This window comes from Nannospalax galili, unplaced genomic scaffold (genome assembly GCF_000622305.1).
Source record: "Nannospalax galili isolate Female #2095 unplaced genomic scaffold, S.galili_v1.0 scaffold879, whole genome shotgun sequence".
Taxonomy (NCBI): domain Eukaryota; kingdom Metazoa; phylum Chordata; class Mammalia; order Rodentia; family Spalacidae; genus Nannospalax; species Nannospalax galili.
In genome coordinates, this window is record NW_008346261.1 from 297,921 (window position 1) to 321,478 (window position 23,558).

At 39.5% G+C, this 23,558-nt stretch overlaps 1 protein-coding gene across 11 annotated transcripts in view; it reads left to right on the forward strand.

Moving 5' to 3' along the window:
• Bcas3 (BCAS3 microtubule associated cell migration factor) overlaps nucleotides 1–23,558 on the forward strand; it is a 602,200-nt gene that overhangs the window by 31,991 nt on the left and 546,651 nt on the right. For all 11 annotated transcript variants that reach the window (XM_029568114.1, XM_008842646.2, XM_029568116.1 and 8 more), the window contains exon 6: nucleotides 17,126–17,207. In XM_029568114.1, coding sequence (XP_029423974.1) covers nucleotides 17,126–17,207 — 82 coding nt within the window. The remainder of the gene's footprint in view (nucleotides 1–17,125; nucleotides 17,208–23,558) is intronic.

The following is a 23,558-nucleotide window of genomic DNA, read 5'->3' on the forward strand; positions in this document are numbered from 1 at the left end:
CAGCCTGGTCTACATAGTGAGTTCCAGGATAGCTGAGGCTACAGGGAGCCCCTGTCTCAAAAAAGACAAAAAAAAAAAGTTCTCATTTTAAACTTTCCATGAATAAGTTATACATAATGACATGTACCTATAATCCCAGCTACTCAGAAGGCCAAGGCAGGAGGATCCAGAGTTTGAGGCCAGCCTGGACAACATACTGAGACCCTATCTCAAGAAAAGAAGTTTTTTTTTTCCCCAATGGATAAGACCCAAATAGGGCTAGGCATGGTGGTATATACCTGTAATCCTGGCATCTGGGAGGTGAGGTAAGAGTATTGTGAGTTTGAGGCTAGCCTGAGCTAGATGGTGAGCTCCTATCTCAACAAGAAACCCAGTTACTCAGGAGGCTAAGGGATCACAAATCAAGGCCTGCCTAGGCAACTTGGCAAGACCCTGTCTCAAAACAAAAAATACAAAAATAGCTGGGGATGTCACTCAGTGGTAGGACATTTGCTTAGCATGCATAAGACCCTGTTCTCCATCTCCAGAAAAAACAAACAAACAAACAAAACAAAAAACCAAAGAAGTTACTGTTTGTAGTGCTCTCTTGGAACTTTGCATGCACTTCAAAGATTGGACAGTAGGTGTTGCTAGCATATCAGTCTAAGAAAAGGGAAGTGCTGGGAAGGAGAAAATACCTGCACTAAAGCTTTTATATTTTAGTGTAGCTTTTAATACCAAAAGATTCAGAGCAAACATGGGAGAGCATATTTGAGGTAAAAACCAATTAGACTATTATTTATTAGAAGCTAGATGCCAGTAGACCTTGCCATGTTAAGATTGTTAACCAGGAAACAATTTTTATGGGTTTCATTTGGGAATAATACTGAGTTAGTGACTTGAATATCCTGGGAAGCAGAGATGGTTTGGAGCCCAGTCAGTACACTGCCTTCGTTGGGAACAGCGCTCTTGTTTGTTTGTTCTGTTCTCTTCTTACTGGAAAGAGAAGTATGGGTGGGTGTTCAGTCCTCTGTAGTGGAAACATGGGGTGTCTGTCACGCACTGAATAAAAACAGAAATGAGGAGACGTATCAAAATAATTTGTGGACAAATTATTATTATTCAGTATATTACTGAACAAAATTATTTTTCCTATAGCGTGTTTTCTTTTTTCGAAACAGGGTCTTATTCCAGCCGAGGCTGGCTGCAGAGTTTTGGCACTTGCCTCCCCAAGTGCTGGGATTATAGGGGTGTTGTTACAATGCCCAACTTCTTTTATTTTTATTAGTTTTTAATTACTTTATTAAAATTTAGGTAAGCATACAAAGTAACTGGTTTCATCATGGCATCTTCAAACCTGTCATTATACCTTGTTCTTATTCTTTCCCTTCCTCCATACCTGTCTCCTATGTTATATTTTTAAGGTATTATTTCAGAGAAGTGCATCTGAAATTTAATTTTTCCATGTGTCCTAGTAGCATTATGGAAGTTTTGTTGATTTGACATAGGCTGTAGACATTCCATGAGTTTGAAATGAGAATTTATATTTCTTCCTTCCTTCCTTCCTTCCTTCCTTCCTTCCTTCCTTCCTTCCTTCCTCCCTCCCTCCCTCCCTCCCTCCCTCCCTCTCTCTGTCCCTCCCTTTCTTTTTTGACAGGAGGGTCTTATAGCCCCTGCTGGTCTGGGATTATGTAGACCAGAGTGGCCTTGATCTCACAGAGATCCACCTGCCTCTGCTTCCTCAGTGTTGGGATTAAAGATATGTACCACCATGCTTGGCTAAATTAGAATCTTTCTTGAATGAGGCTTTTTGATTTTTTTTAACCCTGTAACAATATATATGCACAAATTTTATTTGTTTATTTATGTCTGTGTGGGTTTGTGTTGTGTGTGTGGTTCATGAACTTGAGTGTGCAGGTGTGTTTCCATAGAGCTCATACAGAGGCCAGAGCATGATGTCATATATCTTCCCCAATTGCTTCTCTACCTTATTGCCTTGAGATAGGGTCTCTTACTTAATCAGAAGCTTGCTGTTCCAGCTAGGCTGGCTGGCCAGTGAAGTTCCCAGCATCTGAGTGTCAGTGTCTCTCAACCGCAAGGTGACATGCATGCACAGCCATGCTTAGCTAGCTTTCTCTTTCTTTCTTTCTTCCTTCCTTCCTTCCTTCCTTCCTTCCTTCCTTCCTTCCTTCCTTCCTTCCTTCCTTCCTTTCTTTCTTTCTTTCCTCTTTCTGCTTCAGCCTCCTGAGTGCTGGAATTAAAGGCACATACCACCATGCCCGGCAAAAACTTCACCTTAAAAAAAGTGTGTGTGTGTGTGTGTGTGTGTGTGTGTGTGTGTGATGTATCTGCATGTGCACATGCATGTGGAGGCCAGAGGAGGATGTCAGGTGTCTGCCTGTATAGCTCTCCACATTTTTGAGACCATCTCTCACTGCATCTGAAGCTCACCTGTTTGGGCTAGTCTAACTGACCATTGAGCTACTGGGTCCTGCCTATCTCTGCTGCTCTCTTGTGTTGGAGTTACAGACATGTGTGGCTTTGATGTGGGTGCTGTGGATTTGAACTCAGGTCCTCTTGTTTTCACATAGCAAATGCTTTTCCCTGTAAGCCATCTTCTCAGCCCCTAAAACTATGCTTTTGCTAAATATTTTCATGTAAATGTGGTAGAAACCCACTTTGAGAGTCAACCAGAGCTTATTAATCTCTTCCTTTTTGCCTCTAGTCCATTACATTTGCTGCCTTGCTCTTACTCCTAACATCTACTTTTTATTAAGTAATAGCCCTGTAGTGTTTCCACTCATCCACATTGAAGCACCAGGATCTCTTTCAACTAAGACCTCAGCGCACTTTCTTGAGATTAGATTCAACTTGAAGGGGTTTTGCCAAATATTTGCAGGCTTTATTAGTGGGAGTGCTTTTATTTCCAAGGGGACACTTGGCAATGTTTTTTATAGCCATGCTTGAGAATTGATATTCGTATCTAGTGAGGAGAAGTCAGAGAAGTTGCCAAAGCATCCGGCAATGCACAGGGCAGCCAGGGCAGCCTTCCACCGCAGCGACTGTTCATCCAAAGTATCGAAGTGATGAGGATCATAGAGCCAGGCCTGCGTCATCAGAGTTGGCATAGAGGTGAATAAAATACTGAGGAGACTAAGGCCTGGGAGACGCTGGGGAGCTTTACCCTTCATGCTAATGACGTTTCATAGTATTTATTTATTTATACCCAACTCCCATAATACTAATACAGATAGTATAATTTGCATACCCAGAATGCAGCATGTTATTCTACATATATCATTTATTTACCTGTCAAATTTGCTGGATGGTATTGGTGTCACTTTATAGAAGGAAAAATTAAGGCTCATATTTAACCAGGTCAAGTTATTTAATCTATAGGTGTAAATTTTTTTTAATTTATTTTTTAAAAAATAAAAAAAATATATTTATTATTTTTATTTTATGTGTATTCATGTATTGCCTGCATGTAGGTAAGTGCACCCATGTCATGCAATGCTGGCGGAAGACAGAGGAGGCTGTCAGATCCTATGGAACTGGAGTTATGGACAGTTGTTAGCTGCCATGTGGGTGCTGAGATTCGAAGCTGGGTCTTCTGCAAGAACAGTCAGTGTTCTTAACGGCTAAGCTATCTTCCAGCCCCTTTAAAATTTTTTAAATTTTATTTTATTTGTCTGTTTGTTTTTGAGACAAGGTCTCCCTGTAGCCCCAACTGTCCTGGAACTTGCTATGTAGACCAGGCTGGCTTCAAACTCACAGAGATCTACCTGCTTCTGCCTCCCAAGTGCTGGGATTAAAGGCATGTACTACCACGCCTGGCTTAATCTATACTTTTAAAAAATAGCCTTTTTTTTTTCTAAAGTACTTTTAGGTTCACAGTAGATTTGAAGCAGTATGAGGAGTTCCTGTATGCTTCATGCACACTGTGACCTCTCCCTCTACCAACATCCTACTCCAGAGTGACATAGCTACAATCACTGAACCTGCACTGACTGGTTATTGCCAGCTACCATCCAGGGTTCACTTTTGGTGGTGCAGCGCTGCGGACTTTGACAAGTGTGCAGTGATGTCTCACCTATAGTGCCGTGCAGCACAGTCTCACTGCTCCAGGAACCCTACACTTCACTCCCTTATCCTCCCATCCCTAGACAATGGCCACCATAGATTTTTCTGCTGTGTCCATAGTGTAGTGCTGCCTCTGCACATGCCCTGTAGTTGGAGGTAGCCATTACAGATTGGCTTCTTTTACCTGGTAATCTGCATGCGAGTTTCCTCATGTCTTTTTATAGATTGATAGTTTATAGATTTTGCAATTTGCAGTACCACAGTTATTACAGATACTGTTTTTTTTTTTTTTGTCTTTTATCTTTTGAGACAGGGTCTCTCTGTAGCTCCAGCTGTCCTGAAACTCACTTTGTAGACCAGGCTGGCCTTGAACTCACCGAGATCGACCTGCTTCGGCCTCCCAAGTGCTGAGACTAAAGGTGTGCACCACCATGCCTGGCTATTACAGAGACTGTTTTAAAAATAACTATATAATATATATACCACAAGATACATAAGTTTCAAGTTTATAGTTTGATGACTTTTTCTTTGTATATGTGTGTGTATCTATGTACATGTGTGTGATTATGCATGTATGTACACATGCAAGTAAATGAAACCTCCACGGGGAAGAAATGATAAGTATCTTCTTCTTTGTGATGAAGTTCCCCAGTCAGCATTCCTCCTCCCCGAGGGTAAGATAGTTGCTGTTCTGACCACAGATTAATTTTGCATGTTTTTTTTTTTTTTTGTCTTTTTTGAGACAGGGTCTCCTTGTAGCCTCTAGCTGTCCTGGAGCTCACTATGTAGACCAGGCTGGCCTCAAACTCAAAAAGATCTGCCTGCCTCTGCCTCCCAAGTGCTGGGATTAAAGGCGTGTGCCACCATGCCCGCCAATTTTGCTTTGCATGTTTTAAATATTATATAAATTGATGCACATAGTATGTAATCTCTTGTATCTGTCTTCTTCTGCTCAATGTATATTTTAGGTTCATCCCATTCAAGATATAGTAAAGTAATGAATTAAAGGCAATCCAGTTTGTGTGCCTGAGTGATTATGAAGTGTTTATGACAGCTGCTAGGCTAACACTCTCTGTAATGGTGTTACATTGACTTCTGAACACCTTCCAGTCTGCCTCCAGGCATGTGTGTTGGGGTTGTCTGAGTGGTTTTACATTAACATCTACCCGAGGAAGATCTTTTGACTACAGAAGTGTTAGTTGCAAATGGAAGATATCATTAGAGCAGCTTCAAAGGACCAAGCAATATTTGGATTGGTGGCTGCTGAAGTAATGGCTGGGGTTTTGAAGTGTAATGTCTAAATCAGCATTGCATAACTGAAGGAACGTGTGAGTTCAGCCTGCTTTCCTTTGATCTTCCTTTTGAAAACTGGGCTGAAGGGAAAAGGTTAAAGTTGCCTTAAAATACTTCTTGGACGTGTATAACAATTTGGAAGTATGAAAATATGGTCACAAGTTCCATTCATTGTTTATGTTCTGTGGTTTTCATATTGTTCTTGAAACTCACTTCTTCCTTGCTTCAAGTTTGCATTTTGTATTTAGTGTCAAGACCAGAATACAGACTGGCTTGCTGTCTCCTTCATGTGGTTAGCAAATATCTGTTCTTTAAGATGTTCATTCTCACAAATATGCATTTTAGGTGGTTTTTGTGGTTTGTGTTTTTTTTTCCCCTTGATGGTATACAGAGTAGGTTACAGAGATCCTGACACTCTGACATTAACTGAATCATTTGTGGTGAGGCAGGCAAAAATAAAAAACTTCTTCCCTTCTCCCTAATTTTAGGAGTTTGTAGAAACATTGCTGTTCACCATTAGCAATGTGTTCCTCAAACTGTGCAGATCTAGAACATAAACAGAACAAAACAAAACACTGGCAGTGGCTCCTTAAAGAAAAACAAAAATCCAAAAAGCCCACCTCCTAAGCTAAAGATGTTAAAGTTTGAGATGGCTTTGTACACTATTGCCCGGGCTGATCTCAAACTCCTCGCGGCTCAGACGATGCTGCTGCTTCGATCTCCCTCATGCAGCATTCTAGGTGTGTGTTATAGGCTGAGAACTGTAGGAGATTCCCGTACCTTGAGACCTGACACTTTTTGGATGCTTTTTCTTTATTTCCTTACCTATAAAATGAACATACAGTCATCTCCCCTGATCCATGGAAGGATTGGTTCAAGACACCACACCCTTCCCCATACATACAAAATCCATGAGTACTTCTGCCCTTTTCTAAAACCATGTTTGCTGGACAGGCATGGTGGCACATGCCTTTAATCCCGGGAGGCAGAGGCAGGCAGATCTCTGTGAGTTCAAGGCCAGCCTGGTCTACACAGTGAGGTTTAGGACAGCTGGGGCTACAGAGAGATCCTGTTTCAAAAAGACCAAAAACAAAAAACAAAAAACAAAACAAAACAACCATGTTTGCATACATCCCACTCACATCAGCCTACACATGTAACATCACTTCTAGATTACTTGTAATACCTAGTACAATATAAACACTAAATAAATACTTGCTCTGCGCAGTTTATGGTAGTAATGACTAGTGAGAAAGCCTGTGTGTTCAGTGCAGATGCATCTGCTCCCCATGAGCTGGTTTTGGAATCCAGATGACCCTTTGGACACAAAGGACTCACTCTGCAACATCAAAGTGGCTTCCAGGGTGGTTCAGGGAGAGGCTTTGAGCACCTGCTAGAGCTTGCTTTGTAGTGGTAAGGACCACTTAGATAGCTAAGTAAAATCTCTTTGCTGCTTCAACTCTCCAGTGCTGGTGTTAAGGTGTGTGCCAGATTGCAACTGCCCACCTCAATTTCTTTTTCTTTTTCTTTTCTTTCCTTTTTTTTTTGAGACAGGGTCTCCCTGTAGCCCAGCTGGCCTACTTGACATGTAGACCAGGCTGGCCTTGAACTCACAGAGATCCGCCTGCCTCTGCCTCCTGAGTGCTGGGATTAAAAGCAGGCCATCACTCCTGGCCACCTTGATTTCGTTACTGAGCATAAGATGATACTTGCCATGCCTTACCCCCCCCCATCCATGTATTACTCTTTCTATTTGAAAATAAATTGTTTTGGGGTAAAAAAAAAGCTGTAATGATACATCATTCAGTTGTTATTTTGTGTGATTTGTGATTAGTCATTATAAAACAGTTTGTGAACTGATAGTGATACCCATGTGTATTGACGTTGACTGCATGAGGTCCTTTTGTTGCTTTAAGAACTGAATTTCTTAAATATAAGACATTAATTCTTTCTCTTTCACCTCTGTTTTTGCCTTGTATCACTCCTTGTTTGGGGAGGGAAACTAACGTTAATTTATGGAATTTTCATGTTTTTCTATATGACCTGTGTGCATTTAAATTTATAGTTTTTTTTTTCAAGTAATTTTATACAGATTTACACAGAAATTAAGTTGAAAGTGGAAAGTTTCTGTGGGACCTGCATGCAGTCTGTTTCCTTCTGTTAGTGATGTCTTTTGTGTTTAGTGTGGAGTACTTGCTAAAATGGATGGGCCAATATCAGCTTCATCTCTTAATTGCTAATGTCCTCAAATTTTTTCTTGGAGTTAAAACATTTTTTGGTATTTTTAAACTTAAAATGAAAGCTGTCAGATGTGGCACCACAAGACTGTGATCTCGGCACTTGAGCAGGAGAATCAGGAATTCAAGGCCAACCTTAGCTACAAATGGAATTCCAGGCCAGCCTGAGCTACATGAGAATCTGTCTGAAAACACAAACAAAACAATAATAAAATAAAACAAAACAAAATGCGGGGCTGGAGAGATGGCTCAGTGGTTAAGAACACTGGTTGTTCTTGCAGAAGACCCGGCTTTGAATACCAGGACCCACATGGCAGCTAACAACTGTCTGTAACTCCAGTCCCAGGGGATCTGACAGCCTCTTCTGACCTCTGCAGGCATTGCATGACATGGGTGCACTTACCTACATGCAGGCAATACATGCATACACATAAAATAAAAATAAATAAATAAAAAAAGAAAGGAAATTATCTTTTTAAGGGACTTTGTTATATCTGTAAATTAATATGATTTTAAAAAATTGATAACATTTGTATACATGGATTATTTTTATATTACTGGTAAAGAAAACATGTTGTAGTTAAAAACAAGTTAGTAGCTGTCAAGTAGGAGACTGATGTGATAGAGCTGAGAGTGGTATTGCACACCTCTAATCCCAGCATTAGGGAGGCTGAGGCAGGAGAATAGGAATTCAAGGACAGCCTTGGCTATATGAGACCCTGTCTCAACTCCTGCCCCCCTCCCCAAAAAAGACTGGTGTGATTAAAAACTGCTATCTGTGTACCACCTAGGTTTTTTTTTTTTCTAACCAGGGCTATAGAGCATAAGTAATAAAATTGTATTAGGTTCATGATGAGTTGTACCACAATGTGTCCTTTAATATGATACTTAAACATGTTTGTAGATATTAAATGTTCAAACCTAAGAATAGTAGGTTAGTAGGGCATGGTGAAAAAGTCCTTTAATCCCAGCATTTGGGAGCCAGACACAGGTGGATCTCTGAGATTTAGGCTAGCTGGGGATACAGGGAGACCCTATTTGAAACCATCTGTGCCAAAAAAGAATAGTCGGCCAAAGGCATATATGCTAAATATTAAGATAGAACAGGGATTGATGCAGCCATTTGTCATTCACTCTACAAATATCTCCTGGTTTAACTCTAATTTAGTGTCCATTATGTATTATATACTTTTTTTTTGGTCTTTTTGAGACGGTCTCCCTGTAGCCCCAGCTGTCCTGGAACTCACTATGTAGACCAGGCTGGCCTTTAACTCACAGAGATTCACCTGCCTCTGCCTCCCAAGTGCTGGGATTAAAGGCATGCACCACCACGCCTGGCTGTATTATATACTTTTAAATACAAAATCTTATAATACTCACATTGTTAAATAGGTAAATTGTTTTGCTTATTTCCAGCCAAACTTTAAATTTATGTATCTAATAAATACAGTCTAGTTTACTTTCTATTAAAATAAAACTGTTATATTGCTGATCTTGCTGGTAGGTGTTGTAGGTACTCTGCATTATTACAAGTTGTGATTTGAGGAGTAAGAATAAAACTTCAGGGACACAGAAGCTAGCTGCTTTTGCTAAGACGTCTCCATTACTTATCCAGGGGACCCCAATATGAAAGTATGCATGTGTACCATGTGTAGGCCAGAAGAGGGTGTTGGATCTCTTAGAATCCAGCAGGGAGTCAGCAGGTGGTTGTAAGCAGCCATGTGGGTGTTGGGGACTAAGCCTCGGTCCTCTGCAAGAACAAGTGCTCTTAACCACTGAGTCATCTCTCCAGCCCCATGAATGGTGTTTTTGATTAAAAGGCAAAATATGCTTGAGATAAACCTGATGAGTTCTTTTCTTGTTTTGCAAATCTCACAGCTCATTTTCAAAACCAAGAGTTTGGAAGCTGGGCATGGTGGTATACACCTTTAATCACAGCATTTGGGAGGGCAGAGGCAGGTGAATCTCTGTGAGATGGAGGCCAGCCTGGTCTACATAGTAAGTTCCAGGTTCAGCAGGGGCTATAGGGAGACCCTGTCTCAAAAGGGCCAAAAAAGGTAAATAAATAAACAATTAAAAAAAAAGATTTGGGGTGCTGGGGAGAAAGCTCATTAAAGTGCTTGCTATGTAAGCATGAGGACTCAAGTTCAATCCCCAATACCCATATAAAAAACTGGATGTGGTGATACACACTTGTAATTCTAGTGCTTGGGAGGCGGAGACCAACAGATCTATTTGGTGAGTTCCAGGTCTTGCTCCTGAAGTATGGCACCCACAGTTGATCTCTGACCACCACATACATGGACACACACATGCATGTGTACCTCTCCTCCATCAGATTGTGGGGCTGAGAAACTAGCTTAGTTTAGGGTTTAGATTAACTAGTTTTTTTTTTTTTTAATTTTATGTGTGTGAGTGTTTTGTTGCATGTATGTAAGTGCACCTGTGCATGCCTGTAGAGGCCAGGGAGGGTGTCAGATCCCCTGGAACTGGAGTTATGAATAGTTTTTAGCTACCATGTGGGTGGGTGCTGGGAACTGAACCTCTGTGCTCTTAAGCCCGAGCCTTCTCTCCAGTCCTTGTTTTTGTGTTTTGAGACAAAGACTATGTCCAGATTAGCCTTGTACTCACTATTATATGTAGCCCATACTAGTGTCAAATTTGTGGCAGTCTTCTACCTCAGCCTACAGAGTCATTGATTTATAAGCACATGCCAAAATATCCCAAAGCCCTGGGGTTTTTGAGACTGGGTCTCATTATATAGCCCAGGATGGCCTGGAACTCTCAATCCTCCTACATCTGCCCCTGAAGTGCTAGGATGCCAGATGTGTGACCTTGTTTGCCTGGCTAGAGTCTTAACTGTTTTTATTGATCTTTTCTAAGAACAAACTTTTGGTTTTATTGATTTCTTATTTTAATTTTGTTGATTTCTGCTTTAATTGATTTTTTTTTCTGTTTGTTCTGAGTTCTGTTTGCTCTTTGTTTTCTCATTTCATAGGTAGAGTTTTAGTTTTTTCATTTTAGAGCTTCTTTTTCACACACATGCATTTGGTAGTATAGTTTTCCCACTGTGACTACATTCTACAAGTCCAATTGAGTTTTTGTTTTTATTTAGTTAAAAATGCTCAGCATGGTGGCACACGCCTGTAATCCCAGAGACCATCATGAACTGCATGAGACCTTATCTCAAAACCAAAAACAAACCATACACAAAACAAAAAATATTTTAAAAAATTATGGAACTTTCTTCTTTGAACTGTGTTGTTTATAATTTTGTTGCTTAATTTCATTAGCATTTTGCTACTTTCCAGCTATCTTCTTATTGCTGATGTCTAGGGTAGTTCCATTGTGGTTTGAAGGCAGACATTGTATAATTTCTGTTCTTTTTAGTTTGTTCAGGTGTGTTTATCATCCACAAGGTAAATATCTGAATTTTTACAGTTTCTTTATCAAGGGATATTGTGTCACTGTAATTCAACCATAGTATGTTAGGTTGAGAGGAGTGGTTATTACTGTCTTTAGAATTAAGTTGTGGAATTTATCTTCTTCCAGAAGTGCCGAGATGAATCCTTGATAGTCTGTGCTATCATATCTACCTCTGCACATGAAAGGTCCTTCAGTACAACAGTATGGAATCAGCTTGCTTCATGGATGCTCATTATAGTAAATACTCTTAGTTTATACAGTTAGTTTGGGGCAGAGTGGCATATCCATGGGAGGCTGATTTATGCGTGTCATTCATGGAATGCATAAATCCATTAGTTTGGTGCTCTACCATAATGAGTGACACTAATTGCTGGCCTAGGATGCTTTCTAGGAGCAGAAAGAACCTAAATACATGCTAGTAAGGTGCATGGATTGGAGTGATGGCTGTGGAAAATAATTTTGTTAAATTCTGTGAAAGCTGCACTAATATAATTTCCACAAGGAACAATATACATATACTCACTGAAAGCCATCTTCAGGAATATTTGTAGTAGTATACGCTGATATTTTAAAAATTGTAAGTATGATACAACTGTAAAATGGAAGTTGTTATAGGCAGTTCAAAGGAGAAGGTGAAGAACAGTGGTAGGCACTTAGGAATGCTGACATGAACTCTAATAGATGTAAAGCTCATTACTATCTTTTTTGCACTAAAATCTGTTGTTTAGGATAGGAATGTAGCTTAACTATAGAGTGTCTGGCTACCAAGGGTATTGAAAGAACATTTGCCTTTCCAACCTGGGATCAGTCCCCAGCATGCTCCCACGCAACTCAAAAAAGTAAAAGCATAATAAAAAGTACTAGTCAGAATTTATTTTAGTATCATGGGTCTTACTGTGTTGCCTAGGCTGGTCTTAAACCTTCTGTATGTAAATGATCCTCCTGCCTCATCCTCTCAAGTGCTGGGACTACAGGTTCAGGCCACTCTGTGTGGCTTCAGTCATCTTTCTGCAGAGTTGTCTTTTTGCCAGAGAGAGACTTCATTTGCATATCATTTCAGAGCTAGAGTTGTAGCTCAGCCTAGAATGCTTGCCTGGTGTGCACAAGGCCCTGGGTTCAATTTGTAGGCCCTCAGAAGAAATCGTTTTATTACTATCAGTTTTCTGTACCTTAATGTATTGTAAAATAGCTCAAAGAAAAGAATGCAGATCCTGATGAAGGCAGAGTTAGCCCATGGGGTCCTCTAGATAAGTAATTTTCTCATTTCAGAGTCTTTTACAAATTCTCCAGGTTTTCTTTGCTTTTTTTTTTTTTTTTTTTTTTTTTTTGACACTAAATTCTGAATCTGTTTAAATCTTCATATATGTTAGGTAAGCATTCATTCTATCACTGAGCTATATCCTTAGCACTGTTTATACTTAAACATTTGTTTGTTTGTTTGTTTGTTTTGAAACAGAGGCTCACCTAAGTTGCCTAGGATGGTCTTGAACTGATTCTGTAGACCTGCAGGCAGGAATTGAACTTGTTATCAAGAAACATGGGTTCTGAGCCTTAGCCTTGAGTAGCTGGGATTACAAGTCTGGTTACCAGGTCCAGTTTCATCTTTGGCTTTTTTGGTTTTGTTTTGTTTTTGAGATGAGATTTTGTTCTGCAGCCCAGGGCTGGCCCTGAAATTATAATTCTCCTCCTGCAGCCTCTGATTGCTGGGGTTATTGATGTGTCCCACTATGCCCTGCTTCTTTCTTAGTATGTTACAACTCAAAGCTAGAAACTCCAGAAGCCTGTCAGTGGTAGAGTAGATAAAATCATAGTGAATTTGTCATTCACTCCCTCTCCAAATTCTCCAGCTTATACAGTCTTTAAATGTAATCATGTTACTTCTTAAAGAAAGCAATGCTAACAAAATATTTTTAGATTAAAAAAAATCATAGTGTTTTCATACAGTGGAAGTCTATATAGCAATAAAGAAAATCTCTGTGATCATATGCATAAACATGAATTAATTTCATGATCATAGTAATGTGGAAGCAATCATAAGAGTGTATTCTGTTGATTCCATTTATATTATGTTTAGTACTTAAGACTTATGCAAAGTAGTTGTGTACTGTGGCGCATACCTTATTCCCAGTATTGAAACAGTCCCAGAAGCGGGGGGCAGCCTGGTCTACATAGCAAGTTCTAGGCCAGCTGGGGCTACAAGGAGACACTGTCTCAAACAAGAACAAAACCAACCAACCAAACAAAAAACCAAAAAAACCCTTATGTAAATAAAGTATTAGAAGTTAGGATTGCAAATATGATTACTCTGAAATTGGGATTAGGACTGGGAAGGTATGTGGAAAGCCTCTGAGTTTTCATAATTTCTTTCTTTTTTTTTGCTTGGGTCTTACTTTGTATCCCTGACCGGTGTGAAACTCTGTGTAGACCAGGTTGGCCTCAAAGCTGTGGCGATGCTCCTGCCTCTGCCTCCTCAGCATGTACCACCATGCTTACTTCTCGACACCTATGCTGGTAGCAGGTGCTTTACCCTCAGACGTTCATTAGGCTAGCGTTGTATTGAGTTTTCACAGTTGTTGGCAGTAGGACACCAGGATTTCAGAACAGGCTTGGTTCTGAGGGTGACATGACCTTTGCTTTTAGAATCCTCTGAAAGCACTCCCATGGCTCTCCCAGAGCTTTTCTGTGTGTTATTGTCTTGGCTGTTGTAATTTCCTTTTGCCTTAGATTCAGTTGTGAGGTTCTAAACTTGTATTCCCCTTCCCCCTTTGCAGTTTGGTATGTAATTTGCATATTTTCACCATGTGAAAGCTATTTTCTATGGTTAGAAAAGATTTTTTTCCTACAGTGTGAACAAATCATTCTTTGTTCTCCTTATTGTGCCTTCAAACTGGTACGTCCGGTTTATGCCCCAAACAACAAAAGTCTGTCATCAGAAATTAAAATGCCAGCAAGAACAAAGGCAGAGACCAGGAGGAGCTCTGGAGAGGCCTCCACGTTTGTGCCTCTCCCCACGTTTGCACAGTTGCCAGGAAGCTGGAGTCCTGCTTGGTACACACTCCTTGGCTACTCTTGCTTTTACTACTGTTGCTTTAAAGTTGAACTTACAGCTCCTGCTTCTCAGATCTGTAGGGTCCTCATCTTTGAGATTCTTTGCCGTGTTCAGAGAACTCCTTTTAAGAAACCTGAAAGTAATTTTGACAGCTTTAACAGTGTTTTGACAGTTATTTGAAAGCAAAATTACCAGTGAACATACTGGATAAAGGTATTAGAGGCAACTGAGAAGCATCCCCTAGCATCAGTCTGCAGTGTGGAAGGCGGTCTATGTACTTGCTGGCATTCTCTGCTCCAGTGTTACTTTGATGTAGAATTTTCACATGTCATTTGGAGAATTCTGTCCTGGGAGGTTGATATTTGTGATTCACATGCCATAAAATTACGCTTCTGTTTCATCAACAAAATCAACATTATTCATGTGTAATCACGAGTCTAATACATTCACAACTATCTGTAAATGTGACATGATGCTTCCTCCCCTCCCTTTTCCTGCACTATACTCAACATTATAGAACCTTCACTTGGGCAGTGAGGGGGACAGTGAAAGTGAGTATGCATTTTTTATCTCTCCTGACCTTTTGTTCTTACCTGTTCCTGTACTTAAAAAAAAGAGGGTTTCAGAAGCCCAGAATAGGGAATTTAGGTTCGTTTTGAAAGCTGTTTTGCTGAAAAACTTCATGTGTTCATATGTGAGTGTTTTTCTATGTCAGAATACGCTGTGATAACAAATTTATATTGTGAGTATACCAAGAAAGATTGAAAAGCTATGTAGTGTGTCTGAGGACAAAGGCTTAATGAATGAGGCTTTTTTTTTTTTTTTTTTTTTTTTGAGATAAGGTCTCACTGTAGTCCCAGCTGGCCTGGAACTCACTATGTAGAGCAGGCTGGCTTCAATGCCTGCCTCTGCTTCCCCAGTGCTGGGATTAAAGAGTGTGTGCCACCATGCCCATCTAAGGCTATAATTGTAACATGAAGGTTTTTCTTTCTTTTTTTTTGTAGAACTCAAAGCTAAATTCCCAGTGCTGGCACATGGAAATAATAATAGTACAGAACAGGAGTGTTCATGTTTAAATGCTGTAATTTGTTATGGGTATATATCTTACAATGAGAAGTGTTTTTCACTATTTTGAATTACAGTGTTCAAGTTTACAGTATTTTAAAAATTTTGAACAATTTTCCTATGAATAGAAATCATGTACAGAAGATTGACTTATCCCTTGCACAGCAGATACTTTATTTTCAAAACATGAATGATTTAGTCAACATTCTTTTCATTGTTTTTCTGATGTTCCATTTTTCAAGACATAGGGACTTGGAACTTGTCAGTAACACATCTGTAATATAATTAGACAACATCAGTGCTTCACCCTTTAGCATGCATGTATTTAAAAACCAAAGGGATTGTCCTTTTAGATGTCAGAAAAATGTATGATTATTGCTTTGGATGGAAAGCTCCATAAAATAACCATTGAAGGCTTTTTTTCCCCCTGTAAGTGCTAAACTCTGTTCTATAATCATAAAATGTAGACTTGAGAGCTGTAGCCTGTGATGCCCACGGCTTTCATTATGAAAATGAAGGTCAGGAAGGTGTTTGCAGAGCAGGGAAGTGCTGGCCTGGCCTGCTCTGCGCATCTCTCAGCCTCCAGGTTAGGGACTGGTAGGTGGTGCTATTGTCACATGCCTCAGCAGTTTTCCAGGGCAGCCAACAGATAGTTGTAATAATTATCACAAGCACAGTGAATATTTGCAGGAAAGAAAACAGCTCTAAAAGTTGCATGGAAGAGAAGCTGAAAAGTTGTTTCTGTAAAAGTCACTTGCAGGTGAATAGTTTACTATTGGAAGTTGTATCAGCCTTTCACAATGTGTATATATTTGTTATTTTAAACCACTTCTTGTTCAAGCCTATTGAAAATATCAATGGTATGTTTCTTCTATGAATTTCTTTTTTTTTGTCTTTTTGAGACAGGGTCTCCCTGTAGTCCCAGCTGACCTGAACTCACTATGTAGACCAGGCTGTCCTTGAACTCACAGAGATCTGCCTGCCTTTGCCTCCCGAGTGCTGGGACTACAGACATGCACCACCCATGCCCTGCTCTTCTATGAATTTTTATCTTTATTATATCTTTTAGAAGTTCTTGAGTCTTTAGGAATAGTTTTATAATGTGTGCTATTTTCTCTGATATTACATAGTCCATCAAACGCTAGGCAATTACAATAGTGTACTGAGAACCACACTAATATTACCACGTACAATAATCTGGAAGGCTCTCCCTAACTAATTCTATCTTAATCTGCTCAGCACATCAATCAGCAATTGAAAAGCAGTTTTTAAACTTGATACATATTAGCATGCCCCTTTTACCTTTTGGATGAACAGAATGCTGTAGTCTTTATATTCCAGCACTAAATCTGACTTTGCTCCAAATGAATGGACTTTCCTGCAGCATTTGATATTTGCTTATAGTGAAAACGATGACATTCAAAGTTGCTTATTTATAACTGGCAAATAAAATTTACAGAATATTGAAATTAGAATTATCTAGAGGTCTGTTTTAGCAGCCTTTTCTTGTTTTACAATTGCGAAAGAATACTGGCTTAAGTGATTTACTCAAAGCTAATAGATCTAGAAACATAACTGGCTATGGTTACTGGTAAAAGTTGCCACAGCATGTATGTTGAGCTCGAATATAGCAGCATTGTCTTCGAGCTGCTTTGCTCTAACATGGAAAGCTGTCATGTAGGGTTTCTCATAGACTAATCCTGCAGTCCTGCAGGAACTGTACAGATTTCTCATCAGCTAATAAGATAAAACTTACAGACTCCCAGGACCCTGTTCTTTTAGGTTCATACCAATTATGTGTTCTTCCTTTAGTTTTCCTGAAAATGCTTATGATTAAAGATAGGGATATTTGATGTGTATGACCAGCCTAAAATTTTAAAATGGTTTTAAAGAGTGTTCAGGCAAATTATGATAAAATGTAGACGTTTTCATCTAATAATGTTGTGACCCACATTTTAATGCACTGAATTATTTTCTGCCTTCTCTTGTGCAGATCAGTGGGGAAGCCCAGGAGCTCTTCTCCGTTCGACATGGTCCAATCCGAGCTGCTAGAATCTTGCCTGCTCCACAGTTTGGTGAGTGTAGTAAAAAACAAATTGCCTTGAGCGTCTCTTTTGTTGCTCTTGGACTACAGACAGCAAGAATGATAACTAAAATCTGTTTTGTTGCAAGTGTCCATTCCACCTCCCCTCCTCCTCCCAAGATAAACCCTTAGTGCTGTCAGTTGTGATGGAAATAGGTAATCTTAACCAATTCAATATGGCTATTCACTTTCTGCTGTGGTTTTGATTTATCTTCATCCTCTTTGATCTTGATTTGGCTTCTGCCTTTGCTAACTCTTTCTGGAAGCCCTTGTCTCTCTGTTTCTGGGCATCCTTCTTCCCAGAGCACTTCTTTGCGACTATGCCGCCTTTGTTCTGCTGCTGGCCACTTTCTTCTGTGGGTGTTCCCAGGTCTCCCTTTGAATGCCCTTCCCTCCTCACTTAGACTCACTGCTATAGAGACTTTGCTGTCGGCACTTGTGCTGTGGCAGAAGTGACTTTGTGGGCTTTTAACCTTGAAACTTTTCTTCTATAGCAAATATTTAATTTTTTTATTAGTATATATTCATTGTACAAAAGAATGGATTTCCTTATGACATTTTCACACATGTATACAATGTTCTTTGGTCCTGTTCATTCTCCATTACCCTCTCCTGTGTCTCCCCACCCCTGGAAATGCTTCTTCATATTATTTTTAAGTAGTGTATGTGTTTGAGATTTATGTGGAAAGTTCAAATGTATGTTCATATTAAATGTACTGTTGGGGTGGCTAATTCCTGACTGCCTCATAGTATGAGACCTGAAAAAATTTTTTTCCTTAAGTTTCCTGTGTTCATTAATATGTTTTTCCACGTGCAACAAACATAATCCTATTAATTATGTGGGCCACTTTAAAGTTTCTTTTAAAATATTTAATTTATTATTATTTTTTAAAAAATATTTTATTATTTTTATTTTATGTGTATGAGTGTATTGCCTGCATGTATGTGAATGCACCCGTGTTGTGCAATGCCCCGGAGGTCAGAAGAAGGCTTTGGTTTCCCCTCGAATTGGGGTTCAGGATGGTTCGGAGCTGCCATGTGGGTGCTGGGAATCAAACCCGGGTCCTCTGCAAGAGCAGTCAGTGCTCTTAACCACGGAGCCCTCTCTCCAGCCCGTAAAGTTTCTTTTAAAATAAATGTTTAAAAATATTTTAATTCTATTATCTTTTGAAAGATTATCATGAAGTGAAAAATCTCAGAAGTCTTCTAATAACATTAATTCTGTAAATTGGTGAGAGTGACATTTACTTAAACTTAGGAAACAATTGAGCATAAGTAATTTTAGGGATTACTTTAGTAATTAAATTGGCTTTAATGAAATGGAAAGGGTAGTGGAAACAAGACAACAGTACCCTGTAGTCACATAATTTTCTCCCTCGTAGTTCAACTGCATGGGGTGTGCAGACTTAAGCTGTGCAGCCCCTGTCCCTCCTTCTTCCTCTCCTTTCCTCTCCCCTTTCTCACTACTCTCCCCTCTGTGGTCTCCCACCCCTGAGGTATGTCCCCTTGCTTGCTCTCTTTCTTCTCTCTTTTCTGCTGCATTTAGATTTTGGTGTAATATTTGGACAAAGAAGATTTGAATAGACCATCCTTACAAAACCCGATAGCCGAACGTGGTGGTGCACACCTTTGATCCCAGCACTAGGGAGGCAGAGGCAGGCGGATCTTTGTGAGTTCAAGGCTAGCCTGGTCTACATAGTGAGTTCCAGGCCAGCTGGGGCTACAGGGAGACCCTGTCTCAAAAAGACCGAAAAAAAAAAAAAACAAACAAACAAACAAAAAACCAACAACAACAACAAAAAACTGATAAAAGTTTTTGGAATAACTAGCTTTATCTTTGGATGATTGGTGTCTGTTAGAAATTTTAATACTAATAGGCTTTATTCTTTTTTTTCTTTTGTATGTAATTAACAGAAGCAGATTTTTCCCTTTTCATTAACTTATTTTTGTTTATTCAGTTATCAGCCATCTTTCTCAGCCTTTATTTGTGACAAATACTTGAAAGTATATTTGCCTTCCATTGTAATGTACTTTTTTGGTAATATACTTCTTTAGATTTAAAATACAATTTTACAGGGTAAATGTTCTGACTGAAAAATTCTTTGTTGTCTTTATCGTATTTGGTTAATTTTTTTTTTTTTTGGTCTTTTTGAGACAGGGTCTCCCTGTAGCCCCAGGAACTCACTATGTAGACCAAGCTGGCCTTGAACTCACAGAGATCCACCTGCCTCTGCCTCCTGAGTGCTGGGATTAAAGCCGTGCACTGCCACACCCTGCTTCTTACCCTCAACTTTTTCATACTCTATGTATTTCATACCTCCTCCTCTTCCTTCTGTTCTGTTCTTCTTCTCCCTTTGTTCCTTGTTATAATTTCTACATAAATACTAACAGTTAGAATCCAGTAAGTATAAAATAAATTACTTATCAGGACCCAGTGAAGTTTATTCCAGGAACACAGGATTGGTTATGTTTTAAAAAAAAAAAAACAATGTGGGGCTGGAGAGATGGCTCAGCTGTTAAGAGCACTGACTGTTTTTGCAGAGGACCTGGGTTCCATTCCCAGCACCCACATGGTGGTTAACAACCATCTGTACTGCTAGTTCCAGGGGATCTGATGCCTTCTTCTGACCTCCTCAGGCACTGCACGACACAGGTGCACTTACACACATCTAGGCAATACACTCGTACACATGAAATAAAATAAAAAAGCAATATACCTTGCATATTAGAATGAAGAAAATCCATATGATTCTCTCAGTAGACAGAAATCTTTGACAGAATTCCACAATCATTTATGAGAAGATTCAGTGAATTAGCAATGAAAAGAAACTTTATATAGATGATAAATATTATCTATGTAAAAATTCTACAGCCACCATCATACTCAGTGGTTGTATACTGACTACTTTCTGCTGAGCTCTGTATGGCTTCTGTTACCATGTCAATTTATTACAGTTCCAAGCTATTGCAACAGGATAAGAAGGCCTGAAAGATGGCCTGTCTGATCAAGGTGCTTGCTACCACACCTGACTGTCTGAGTTCTATTGCTGGAAGCCACGTGGTGGAAGGAGAGAACTTATTCCCACAGGTTGTCCTCTGATTTCTGCATGTGGGCATATATGCTGTCATACACAGAGGCACACACACAAAATAAATAAGTAAATGTAAAAACATAAGGCAAGAAAAATTTAATAAAAGGTATAAACATTAGAAAGTTGTTAATTTATCTTTGTTAATAACATTATGTTGTGTTTAGAAAATACAACAATATTATAAACTATTAGAATTAACTAGCAGAGCTGCTGTTGCATGCAAGGTTCATTTTTAAAAAATAATTTAAAAAATTTTATTTATTATTTTGATTTTATGTGTGTGTTTTCCCTGCATTGTATGTAAGTGCACCAGTGTCATGCAGTGCACACAGAGGTCAGAAGAGGGCATCAGATCCCCTGGAACTGGAGTTATTGGCAATTCTTAGCTGCCATGTGGGTGCTTGGATTTGAACCCAGGTCTTCTGTGAGAACATTCAGTGTTCTCAACCACTGAGCCATCTCTCCAGCCTCCAAAAAATTATTATTATTTTTTTTACCTTATTGAGATAGGGTCTCCCTGTATCCCCATTGTCCTGGAGCCTTGAGACCAGGCTGGCCTCAAACTCACAGATCCGTCTGCCTATGCCTTCCAAGTGCTGGAATTAAAGGCATGCGCCACAATGCCTAGTCTTAAAAAATAATTTTATTTATTATTATGTCTATGAATGTGTGTACAGGTACATGTGTGGTGACACATGTATGGAGGTAAGAGAGAGAACTGTAGATTTTGTTCTCTTCATCTGTCTTTTGCCAAACTCAGGTTGCCAAGCTTGCACCTTAAGTCATTTGCCTGCAGAACTGTCTCCTTGGCCTCTCATTTGCTCTTTTTTGAACATTTGATATACTTTTTTCCACACCATATTCTGGCATTCTTACCCTGTCTTCTCCACTAGTTGTCCCAACAGTATTTCCTCTTTTGATGATATGGACTTATTTAACTTTCAGAAACGATCCATTCTTTCGTTTTTAGTCTTTTTCCTATTTCCTATTTATGTGGCACAAGGTCTCATTCTGTAGCCTGGCTGGCCTGGAACTTATTTTGTAGGGTTGTCTGGCCTTCCTGCCTCAGCCTCCCAAGTGCTGTTGACATTAGGTATGAGCCGCCATGCCTGGTGAATGTCTTCTTTGAAAGTACTCCGGTCCTACTAATCCTTCCAGCTCCTATGCTCTGTCTGTTTTGTGTGCTCCCAGTGCACTTACTGCTCTTCCTTGCTCACTAGCCTCTTGCCTCATAAATTTTTAGACTATTTTAATATTTTTTTAATTAAAAATCTCTGTGTATGTATGGAGTGTGTGTATGTGGGCATGCACATTCCACGGCATGTGTGTGAAAGAGGACTTTATAGAGTTGATTTCTCTCCTTTGACTTTTACATGGTTTCCAGGTTCCATCTCACTGGCCTATCATGTATTTAGTGTCCCGTGAGAGTGCATCATAAAAAGTATTAACAAATATTTGTTGAATGTTGCTTTGTGGTATAGTCTTGTGAAAGTTAAGACTATGTTTCTCTGGAAAATATACCCTGTGATTAAAATTAAAAAAACAAACAAACAAACAAAAACCCTGAAAGATTTAGGTTTGATTTTATTCCATAGATCATCAACATAATTGGTAGGTACTTATTTTTGTTAGCATAGTATGTTTTTCTGCTTCTGTGGCCATTATTGGTGATTGAATACATTCTTTTATTTTATTATTTGTGTGTGTGTATGTCTGTGAGTATGTGCACATGCATGTGGGTACCCATGGAAGCCAGAGAAAGGCATTGGGTCCCCTGGACCTGAAGTTACAGGCGGTTATGAGCTGCTGGAAACTGAGCTTGTGTCCTCTTCAAGAGCAGCAAGTGCTCATAACTGCTGAACCATCTTTCCAGCCCCTAGTGATTCAATATATTTTTAATGACTCTAGATCTTCTTTAGATTTTTTTCAATGCCAAATTATAGAAAGCGTGGGTGGGGATGTAGTTCAGCTGGTAGAGTGCTTGCCTAGCATGCATGAGGCCCAGGGTTCAGTCCTTAGTACCATATAAACCAGATGTGGTGGTACACACCTGTAATCTCAGTGATTCATAAGTATGGGCAGGATCAGAAATTCAAGCTCATTTTCAGAACATGGCAAGTGGATGTCAGCCTCGGTTACATTATACCCTGTGTCAACAAAACCTGTAGAAAGCTTTGATCAGCCTGGTGTGGTGGCGTATGCCTTTAAATCCCAGCACTCAGGAGGCAGAGGCAGGCAAGATGGAATTAAGTCTGGTCTACACATGAATTCTAGGGAGGCACTGTCTCAGAAACAAAACAGAACAAAAAGGAAAGCTGTGATCAATCAATTGACATTTTTATATCAATAAAACTTAGGGGTGTGAGAAATAAGGGAGAAGGTGAATCCACTAGTGCTCACTTGGTTTGAAAATGCCATAGTGATTTCTAATACCTTGTGTGCCAATTAAAAAATAGAAAAATAATTTGAAAAGTACCTTAAGAGTTCACATACAAATAAAAATAATAACAAAGCCAGGTGTGGTGGCACATGCCTGTAGTCCCAGCACTTGGGAGGCAGAGGCAGGTGGATCTCTGTGAGTTCAAGGCCAGCCTGGTCTACATAGTGCGTTCTGGGCCAACTGGGGCAACAGGGAAACCCTGTTTCTAAAAAGACCGAAAAAAAAAAAACAAAAAAAAAACAAACAAAAAAACCAGCACCAAAAACAATAAAAAAATCCCCAAACCCCAAAAATGATAAAAAAAAAAAAGACTTGCTACTGATCCTTTTTAAAAATCTGGGGCTGGAGAGATGGCTAAGCAGTTAAAGCACTTGCTACTCTTTTAGAGGACCCAGGTTTGGTTTCCAGCACCCACATGGTGGGCCATATTTTGTAACTCCATTCCAGGGGATCTGGTGCCCACCTGTGGTCTCCATGGGCCCTGCATGCACATGGTGCACATACATACATGCTGGCAAACACTCATACATATAAAATAAAAACAAATAATAAGGGACTGGTGAGATGGCATAGTGGTTGAGTACTGGCTGCTCTTGCAGAAGAACTGGGTTTGATTCCTAGCACCCACATGACAGCTAAAAACCATAACTCTATTTCTAGGGGGAATTTGCTACCCTCTTCTGACCTCTGTGGGCATTGCACAATATGGGTGCACTTACATGCAGGCAATACACTCATACACATAAAATAAAAATAATAAAATATTAAAAGATTTGTCCTACAACTTAATTTCAAGTAAATACTTATTATT